The sequence below is a fragment of the Dryas octopetala genome, chromosome 7 (assembly GCF_963921425.1).
Source record: "Dryas octopetala chromosome 7, drDryOcto1.1, whole genome shotgun sequence".
NCBI lineage: Eukaryota > Viridiplantae > Streptophyta > Magnoliopsida > Rosales > Rosaceae > Dryas > Dryas octopetala.
The window spans coordinates 4,969,919-4,981,248 of record NC_141372.1 but is presented as its reverse complement, the minus strand read 5'-3'; the positions used below and the strand labels follow the sequence as shown (position 1 = coordinate 4,981,248).

General features: G+C 36.5%; 1 protein-coding gene and 1 pseudogene across 1 annotated transcript; both read right to left on the bottom strand.

Annotated features, from left to right (window-relative positions):
• Positions 1 to 104: 104 nt before the first annotated feature.
• LOC147278822 (wall-associated receptor kinase 2-like) lies at positions 105 to 2,959 on the bottom strand. The gene is made up of 3 exons (XM_086252671.1): positions 2,065 to 2,959; positions 1,650 to 1,814; positions 105 to 1,420 (listed from the first exon to the last, which is right to left on the bottom strand). The coding sequence occupies exons 1-3, from the start codon at positions 2,942 to 2,944 to the stop codon at positions 207 to 209; spliced, it is 2,259 nt and encodes a 752-aa protein (XP_086108797.1). The 5' UTR covers positions 2,945 to 2,959; the 3' UTR covers positions 105 to 206.
• Positions 2,960 to 4,395: 1,436 nt separating this feature from the next.
• On the bottom strand, positions 4,396 to 7,228 carry LOC147278821 (wall-associated receptor kinase 2 pseudogene; annotated as a pseudogene).
• Positions 7,229 to 11,330: the final 4,102 nt, after the last annotated feature.

Sequence of the window (11,330 nt, the reverse complement as noted above, 5' to 3'; positions counted from 1 at the left end):
GCGATCTCATGCATACTCAAAAATTGTCATAAATCTAACCTTTTAGCTCACAATGATTTTATCAATAATATTGACTAGGATTAAAAGTCAAGCGAAAACAAGCATGAAAAACCCAATAATTAGAACATCTGAGTCCAGAACAAATACTAACGAGAAAGCAGACAACTAGTAAAATCAAATGGACGTGTCTTTTACACATGGCACAGTCATCTCCCACCGCTTACAGGTAATATAATGTGGTTCCTCATGGTATCATACCCAGAACTCGTTCCGCCAACACCTTCATAGCTAACAGCAGTTTTGAATGATATTTCACCACCAAGCAGGTACTCAGTCTCTTCTGGATTGGATTCAACATTAACCCATGGATGCATTACCATCCTTCTCAGTCCCTCAAGTCCCATTGCTACCTCCTTCATGGTTGGTCTTTCTTCTCCTTTCACTCTCAGACACCCCTTTGCAAGGTTAGAAACTTCCTTAAGCTGCTCAATATTTGCCTCATTGTTCCCCATACAATCATCAAGAACTTGCACCAAGCGATCCTCTTTCAGTGCAGAAAGAAAATACATAGCTAGGTTTCTCTCTTCCTCCGGTCTGTCAAAGGAAATCGCCTTCTTTCCTGTTAGTAGCTCCACAAGCACAACCCCGAAGCTATAGACATCACTTTTCTCAGTCAACTGGCTTGTGTGCATGTATTCCGGGTCCAAATACCCAAGAGTTCCTTGCACCATTGTAGATAACTGGGTTTGATCCAATGGAACCAATCTTGAGGCACCAAAATCCGACACTTTTGCTGTGAGACTTTCATCCAAAAGTATGTTTGTGGACTTGACATCTCTGTGAATGATAGGAACAGAAGCTGCAGAGTGCAAGTATGATAGCACTCCAGCAGTTTCTGCAGCTATCCTTAGACGAATTTCCCAATGAGTGATGGGTGCCTTGCTCTTATTATGAATGTAGTCAAAGAGGGTTCCATTGGTGACAAACTCATAAACCAGTAGTGGGACTTCTGTCTCCAAACAACAGCCTAAAAGCTTGACCACATTCCTATGGTTGATTTGGGAAAGTACAAGTACTTCATTAATGAATTGCTCTACTTGGCTTTGATCCACTATTGTAGACTTCTTGATTGCAACTGCTCGGCCATCTACTAAAGTTCCCTTATAAACTGTACCAAAACCTCCTTTGCCAATGATCCTACTCTGATCATAATCGTTGGTGGCCTTCTTGAGTTCTTCTGCAGTAAAGATTTTGGCTGTTTCGTGAGTGAGTCCTTGTCGTTCTGAAAGTCCTCGCTGTAACATCAATCCTCCATTTTGCCGGAAGAACTTTTCCTTCAGCTTGATGAGCTTCCATCTTTTGTAGCCCAAATACGACCAGGAGCTGAACATTAGCAAGGATAAGAGGCCAACTCCGATTCCTGCATTTCCAACAAAAACTAAACATCAATTTACAGCACCATAGTAAAAGAAGGGTTATAATAACAACCAAGAAGCTAGTATCTGTGTGGAGCTTGTAGCTCCCTAGTGAGCATTTACTTCACACCAAAGTCAGAGTTTGAATCTCCTCTTCTCCTTTGGCCTTCTTTATACCCCAAAAAATAATAATAATAATATTTGCTTTGTAGAGACACCACAATAGATGCATACCAAGAGTGAGTTCAATAACTAGTGTCCGATCAGCGATGCAACCTTCTCCATCTTTTAGTCCATCCCCATGGTACCCCTTGGGGCATGAACAACTGTAGCTTCCTTCTTTGTTTATACATATCTTTTTGCAGTTGTTGAGTTCTGGATCCATACATTCGTCAGTGTCTGCAAAAGAACATAAGAAAGTGAAATTAGTTGGTAGTTTGGTACTAAACAACAAACTAGCTTGTAATTTAAAGTTCTCTATAAGACAACCATAACCTTCAGTGAAGGGACATATATCAAGTTAACATGCACCCTCGCTCATCTATGGTTAACATCATAAATCATAAGTGTAGATGAGATCAACGGACTCAAAAACGTACTTAAGCTTAACAATATATATTAAGCTAACATTCGCAAGTGAAATACTTACCCTGGCAGTCATTCAGAAGGTACGGATTGCCATGGTAGCCGTCCTTACACTTGCAGCGATACCCAGAACCATTCTCGACGTCAAAACACGTGCTGTTCCCCTTACATGCGTAATTGGTCATATCTGTCTTCTCAACGACGTCGCATGTCTGATTCGATTCAATGGACCAATCGAGTACTGCTGGAAGTATACTCTCATGCTCCAAATCTCTGAGCATATTCTGGGAGAAGTTGAACTTGCTCTCTTGCACCACAAAGGCATAGCTGCAGGGATTGAAGGACCACACACCCGTATGATTTTTAAAACTCGATACCGTTATTTCAATATTTGTCACTCCTTTGGCAATCGGTGTTTGGCAGCAACCTATACCAGAGCATGTATAATTTTCCACATACTGAATGCTGTCACATGTTGTACTGCACGCAGTGCCTGAGGACACATTTTTGTTACGTTCGTAACCCGATATGTTGGCATAGGTGTCACAACCAACGACAACGAACTTGTTGTCGGTGTCTGATAAGAAGAATTTGGCTAGAGAGAGAAAAGGTTGGCTGCTATCCATGGGCGCACCTGACTTCTTGTAACAATCCCTGGCTATATAATTGGTAATATACAACTTCCCATCCACCGCTGATATATTTGTGACCTCAATGGTACTTTTTCTAAGAAATGGCTTTGGAGGTTCATATATGTCATTACAAGTGATGAGGAAATCCTCATTATAGTAACAATCCTGGGTTGTACCAAATGGATATGGGATGTTAACATTCCCACATGTGTCTTGGCAACCATGCTTGAATTGTTGGGCTGAAGTTGTGGATGCTAATAGCACCACTATTAGCGCCTGCAGGCACAGAAGCATTGCTTTTGTGCTCATCATGGCTTCTAAGCCAAGTTTTTGTTGTTAAAATGAGGATACTAATTTGGCCCTTTTATTGACGATAGGAGCAGGTTGAAGACAGAGTCATCCTATGTTAAACAATATCAACCAGACCTAGTGGGAAGATTGACCAGGCCTAGGAGGAAGATTCTAGACTTCATAAATTAATGGGCAAGTGTCACGTACTTTCGAGATTCCAAAATTAATTGAAAGACTTGAACTTAACATATTATTTTTAGAGGAGACTTTCCAGTCGTGGATAGAGCTGTCCCAATCACGAATAAGATATATTGACCCCGCTAAAGTTGTACCAGAAATACAGTAACTAAAATAAGAAATATCCAAGGCACTTAGGCACCTAGCCACGCATGGAGAGAAAAATGGCACCAAGAAAAAAAAAAAATAGAATTTTCTTCTCTATTCAATTACCACCAGTGTATGTAACGTCTACACTGATAGTGACCTGGAAGGCTGGAATGAATCTTGATTGACTAGTCTTATGAGTCTTGATCTTGGGGGTTGGTAGATGATGAGGAATCAATCTTTTATTGGGTTCAAGAGGCCCGCCCATGTATTAATTAAGGGTGAAATACATTTTGGGTCCTTTTGTTTTGAGCTGAAAGCACATTTGGTGCTCGTGGTTTTTATTTTGTTAATTTAATTCTTGTATTTTATGAAATTTACAATTTTAGGACAATTTTAACAAAAAACAATCTTCAATTTGGTGAAAAAATATCCACTTTTTTCAAAAAAAAGTTTTGCTGGGGGATTGAAAGATCATCTAATGGGCTTTCTAAAACTACTTTCAATTTTTATTTTCATGTTTATTTGCTAAAGAAATTGAAGCTCAAAAAATGTTTACAGTTTGAACTTTAAATTTGTGATTTTTTAAAATTCTTGTTTGAAAATAAAAAATTCAAAGTTATATATATAATTTTGAGTCATTTTTGAGTAAAACTTGTTGGTTTAAACAAGTTATTAATTTTTATTTGAAGAAAATTTTTATGTTAGGTGTATAATGTACCAAAATTGCAAAGAACATAAAACACAAGGACTGAATTAATAAAATTGAAACCATGAAAACCAAATGTGCTTTTGACTCAAAATACAGGACAAAAAATGTATTTTACCCATTAATTAATGTAGAGCCCATTTTGAAAAACTTGCCACAATTTTACCTTTTCTTTTGGACACCCAATTTCTCATGACACCCGTGCTTAAATTTTAAGATTATGAAATTTGTTTTGAACTCCCCGCCAAATATATCCCTGCTCAAGGTGAACACTCGAGACCAGTTAGCCAAACTGCCCAAACCTTTAGTCACTATTTCTATCAATCAACCGATCAAGTTCGGAGTTCAACAACAATAAAAACAAAGATGCATATTCATATCATCTTCCGGGTGTGTACACTTTATGTATATATTTATATCATGTGGTAAGATTAATAAAGACAATAAATATATACACTCATTATAATGAAAGTTTTACTTGATAAATACATATAAAGCAAGCATTACATTCATCTCCCATCACTCTCTTGCAGCATGATATTGTCACACCCAATAGCGCTACTCATGTCACCAGTACTACTACCTCCATCACCAATGGTTTTTGATGCTTCACCAACAAAATTCTCTGTCACTTTTGAACCCAATTCGCCTTCAACCCGTGATTGCCTTGTCAATGTCATTGTAGTCAGACCCTCTAATTCTGCTGCCACTATTTTCATGGTTGGCCTTTCCTCTCCTTTCACTCTCAAACACCTCTCTGCAAGGCTAGCAAACTCCTTCACCTCCTCAGCACCACCCTCCCTAACACAACCCTCAACAATTGTAAACAACTGGTCCTCTTTCAGCGCAGACAGGAAGTACTTTGCAAGATTTCTCTCCTCTTCAGGCCCGTCAAAACGAACCGCCTTCTTCCCAGTTAGTAGCTCCACCATCACAACTCCAAAGCTATACACATCACTCTTATCTGTCAGTTGGCTGGTCTGCAAGTATTCAGGGTCTAAGTACCCAACAGTTCCTTGCACCACTGTGGACAATTGAGCCTGATCTAAAGAAACCAACCTTGAAAGGCCGAAATCAGACACTTTGGCAGTGTAATTATCATCCAAGAGTATGTTTGTGGACTTAATATCTCTATGGATGATTGGGGTTGATGCTGCAGAGTGTAAGTACGAAAGCACCCCTGCAGTTTCTGTGGCTATTCTGAGACGTACATCCCAAGAAATCGCCATGGAGGAAGTTTTGTTCATGTTCTCATGAATGTGATCAGAGAGAGTACCATTTGTGACAAATTCATAAACCAGTAATGGCACTTCTGTCTCCAAACAACATCCCAAGAGTTTGACCACATTTTTGTGGTTGATTTGCAGCAGTACCACCACTTCATTAATGAATTGATCATTTTGTCTGCGGTCCACTATTCTGGACTTTTTGATGGCAACAACTCTTTGATCAGGTAATACAGCTTTGTAAACTGTTCCATATCCTCCTCGGCCGATGATTCTACTCTCGTCGAAGTTGTTGGTGACCATCTTGAGTTCTTTCTCAGTGAATATTTTGGTGGTGTCAATGGATCCTTCTGGTCTCAGGAGTCGTTTCTGTAAAAGTAAGCCACCATTTTGCAGAAAGTATTGCCTTTTTAGCTTTGATAAGCTTTCTTTTCTTGAGTCCCAGGTAGAGCCAACCACCCGCTGCTAGCAATACAATAAGGCCTACTCCAATACCTGCATACAGAATAAGTTTAGATATCATCTAAGAAAGAGTAAGAGGTGCATGAACCTTCAAATTGATTGGTTCCCATACTTGGATTTTCTTAGATTTCTCAATTTATTGTTACATCTGGCCTCAAAATATACAAGTTTTCATATCAGAATTGGGACATTTGGATACTATGCACAATTAATTCTGCTCTGCTCTACTGGTTTGACACTGTTTACTTCCCACAAGAATGACTGACAATTTAAACAGATTAGTGAAGCTCTTCAGTTGGTGTTTTAATTATGTTGATCAAACTTACCAACCACAATTTCAATCACTAGCAGTTGATCACCAACACAACCTTCTCCACTTTTCCTACCATCCCCATGGTAGCCCTTGAGACAAGCACAAGTGTAATTCCCGAGTTTGTTAATGCAATTTGAACTTTCTTCACACTCATTAAGCCTTGGATCAGCACACTCGTCAACATCTTAGAAGACAAACAAGCAATACAACAAAAAGGAATAACATAAGGTTTGTTAGTTCCATCAACCAAAAGATTATGAAATGACAACTAAACAAGTACATAACAACTGAGTGAATTCATTGTTCAAACATGGTAATGCTCTCTTGCCAGATATCTGACATGTCATGTTGCTAGACTGTTAATCTAGACCACAAATTTAACAAGATTTCACCTTATCAATGGTACAAATTGTGTTACCTTGGCAACCATCTGGGATGTAAGGATTCCCTTGATAACCTGCAGAGCAACCACAATGGTACCCAGGACCATTATCAGAGTCTCGGCAGTCACTATTAGCTTGACAGGCATAACTTGTCATATTCTTTTGGGCTTCTTTGCATGTCTGTTTCCCAACACTCCAGTCAATCACCGTTGGAACCATGCTTCTGTTCTGCAGATCAATAAGATCAGCGGTCGAGAAGTCATAAGACTCTTCTTCCACCAAAAAAGAATAGCTACAAGGATTAAATCCCCATATCCCAGTGTGGTTATGGAAGCTTTGGACTCTTGCTGCATAAGTATACATCATTTTTGGAATAAGGGCTTTGCAGCATCCAATTCCAGAGCAAGAACCATTGGCTACGCTGCTAGAACTTGTACACAGTGACAGACACCCCGTATAGTAATTTAGTTCGCCATTTCCTTCAATGAAAGCAAAGCTGTCACATCCAACGCCGATGAACTTGTTGCGGGTCACGGAGAAGGGGAATGGTGAAATGGTATAGGAGAACAAGCTTTTCACTTGGGAGCCGGTTTGGTTGGAGCAGTCTACAGCCACGTATGTATGGATGCGTAATTGGCCATCCAAAGATATGCTCAGGACTTCAACATTTGATCTCACTAAAAATGGTTTCGGAGGTGAGTAATGACTTGCGTTACAAGTTATGAGGAAATAATCGTTTAAGTAACACCCTTTACTTGTGCCAAAGGGGTATGGGATGCTAACATCCCCACACTTGTTTTGGCAGTCTGATCTTACGGTTTGTGAAGTTGTGGCTGCTGCCATTGCCCATATAAGCACAGTTCTTAGAAGCTTGGTATCCAAAGCCATGCTTCTCTCTGCTTGGAGCTTCTACTTTTAGTGTTTGGAGGTAAAGATTAATTTTACTCAACCTTCTGTTTTTACTGACAATAGTGTTTGCATACATTAATCAATATTGTGCAGAGTGCATGGTTATAGTTGTGGCACCAGTATGTGACCAACAACAGGTGCATGACAGAGACCGGAAGAACCTTAATTAATAATACAAGTTTTAAGTTAATATTCGACACCACTGAAAGAACATGATTGAATAATCTATTCATTTGCCTGCATTGAACCCAATTGAACTTATTACCCTCCAGCTTTGGGAAAGGAGGTGCATATATGCTACTGTTATTACTCTATTGGGTTAAGGTGATTGTCAAACAAAGTCTGCAAACATACTTTATGTTATTGTGATTTTTTTTTTTTAAATTATCAAAATGTTGGCCAATGCACCATTAGGATAGATGTTGAAGGGGATGGACTTTTTATTTTTTATTTTCAATTAAACAAAGAAAAGCTAATTCGACACCAAAAGTAACTTTCATTCTCTTCTTAAAGAAAAAAAAAAAAAAAAAAGGTAACTTTCACTCTCTGTGATTAGCACTTTTAATTGGACCACAAAGTGTAATTAATTACCACTACCACTACATTGGTATTGAACCCCATATTTCATAACTCTTCAAAGTTCCAATTGAAAGTTGAAACCTCTCCTTTATCAGTGCCTTTTAAGTTTTACCATTACCCAAAAGTCATACAAGAAAATTACTATACATTTCAGAAAATTATATAACCAGTTTTGTGTACTGTTCATGCACAACAGGCCTGTGATTCTGCTATACCGCTAACAGTTATATTAAGTGCAATTTATTGAAGGGACAAGATCAATATCCCCTTTGATTTACACAAATTATAATACCACTTTGAACCTTTAGATAAAAGCATATCGATTTCTCCAATGGAAAACAAGGCATACCAAGAAATATTTACTTGGCTGGGTTTAATAATTTGGGTGGGCTGAAAATATAAGTTATGGCCTTATAGAAAGATGGTGGGCTAGCAGTAGCACTGTCTTTTATTTTTTAAGAAGTTTTTGGGTTATAGCCCAGCCCAATAACTCATGAGTTCATCCCTGATGGGCCGATGGCTCATATTAAAACTCTGAAAGTTAATCGCACCAATAGTCCATATCATGAAAGAGTACTTTTGGAAAATAATGTAAAAAATTTTGCAAGGAAAATCAAAGAGGACCCAAAACCTCAAAGTTATAAAAACTCATATTAACCTAAAACTTGTTGGCGTGAATTGTGATAATTTAGATTTAATTAAAAATCCTAGTCTATTTAGAATAAATTGTTTACTTTCTTTTATATTACATGTAGTTTTTCTTATCTAATATTTATGAATTCTGACAAAACCTAGAATGAGTGCCGACCATAAAAAAAGAAGGATTAATTTCATTTCAGTACCTCAAGTTTGTTTCAAATTTCAATTTAGTACCTCATGTTTAAAATCTTGCAATGTCATACCTCATCTTTCCAATTTGTTACAATGTCATACCTCCGTCAGTATGATTGTTAAGAGATCTCTTCAATGCTGATGTGGCATTTACATGACACTCCCACAATGCTAACTGGATACCACGTGGTCTGACAACACGACACATTATGCCACATGGCATAAAAATAATTTAAAATCTAAAAATTGAAAGGAAAAAAATTGATAATTATGTGCCATGTTTCTAGATTTTTAATTATTTTTATGTTACGTGGCATGACGTGGCCTGGTATCAAATTACGTGACATCTAGTCATCATTGTGGAAGTTTCATATAAGTGCTACATCAGCATTTAAGAGATCTCATACTGACAGAGGTATGACATTGCAACAAATTAGAAAGATGAGGTATGATATTGCAAAATTTTAAACATGAAGTACTTGAAGCAAACTTGAAGTACTGAAATGAAATTAACCCAAAAAAGAACAATCGGTTTTGGTCATTGCAAATTAGCCAAAAGGCCCAAAACTCTAAATCTCGAATTGCGGAGCTCAAATCAATTCATGTTTGGATGTTTTGGTATTTTCCGATTTGACCATATAGAAAAAGAAAAAGGCATGTAAATGCTCAAATCTTGACAAGAGTCGGTTAATCATTTAAAAGATCGATATGAGGACAATTCGACAATGTAGGCAAAGTCTTATTAAATCCAGCCTTAATTTAGCTCTGTTACCTAATATTGTTACCTGAGGGTCCTAAATCCCAATTATTTGTATTGGCTGCTCACAAAGCCTGATTGATATGATTATTGAATATGGACAGAAATGAATCATGCATGCGGGAGGACAGATAAGCATCGATGCCCTCCTTTTTCTGAACCAAATCCAAGTTTAGTGGCCCTCTATACAACGTAGGCTATAGGACAGAGACATCAATTTTGGACATTACCCAAACTGGTGCAATTTATATAATGTGCATTTATACTAATTAATTTGTACATATAACAGCTACTTATCTTGTTTTATATAATCATTTGACTAATTTCCAACAGTGAATTTGCATTCTCTACTAATTCTTTAGGTGCTAATCCCTAACAACTTAAATTTTTAAAATTAGATACTAACAAATATAATATAAAAAATTAGATTTTAAAAATAAGTCATTAATTCGATACCTTCAACCTTCATACTTCACTTATCATGTTAATCAATAAAATATTGAAGTTATATAAATATTTTGTCTTTTTATGTCTGCTTTTCCAAGTACAAGATAAAAATGTATATGTGAGGGAAAGTGTAACTAACCAAATATGTATGTTAACTTATTTCTTCACAGCTTAAATTTTTAAGTTCTAGAAATTATCTAACACATAGTTATCTACTTCCAATTGGAGTTGTTTTAGGAGATCACATGAGGAACCAAAATAGTTGTCCAGCTATAAATGGATTAGTACTTGTCAATCCATTACATTAATGGAGCCCAGCACTTGGGATTTCTTCTTCAATGAAACACCAACATGTAAACATAATATAATTATGCACTGGATCTCGACAAGATCATATCCAAAATATTGTAGTTGAGCATGAATTCCAATAACAGTGATGAAAATAATATAAAATGTTGTTTTTGGACCGACCCTGTACATGCAAGGTCAGAATAACGATGGTGTTCCCACAAAATATTAGAGAGGTGTAATGTATATAGATTTATATAGGTTTTTGTAGACTTTTGTAAAATTTACATATTTTCACAGAATTTTACAGAGTCTATAGAAATCTTTAGAAATTCGCATAAGAGAGATCAAATTTATAATGACTTTGAAATACACATAAAAGTCATTCAAAATCTATTAAAATCAATCATTCAATGACTTTTTAAATACACCTAAATTTTTACATGCTTTTGAAAAGTCATTAAAAATCTTAATTGAATATCACATTATTTTTATAGACTTCTTAATATTCTTAATTGAATACATATAAAATTTTATAAATTTTTTTAAAATTTTTAAAAATTTTAATTAAATATCACATAACTTTTAAACCCAACAAAAACTTTTTTAAAATTCCTATACAATATACCCCACTTAATTGACAGAACAAAACCTAATCAAAGCCTGAAAATATCGTGCAATTGTTATCTTTTCCAGCCGCGTTTTAATGCACAAAATGATCCACACGTGGAGATGGTCCATTTAATTTTGTCTGTTTTCTTCTTTTTGGGAGTGCGTGGGTGGCTTTGATATGATTATATGGCAAAACAACCCATCACCACCTACTTTTGGATGACATCTAATTATATCCTAAATATCTAGCCTTCCTTTTAATTAAACTATAATTTAAAAAAAGCTTATTTATTATTTCGCTTCCTAAAAGTAAATTATAGTCTAACTTTACTCCTTGAAACTAATTTTTATATTCCACTTTATCCACTTTCGTCAATTCTAACAAACTCACCGTTTGAAATGCTTAGCTGACATGGATAAAATTGTAATTTCAGTCACAAACTCCACATGTCATGGACACTTAGATCATATGTAAGTGCCACATGTAAATACAAATAATTAAAAATTAAAACTTTAAATCATCAAAAACAAAATCTCTATCTCCTTCCTCCCACCCGAGCACCCCCA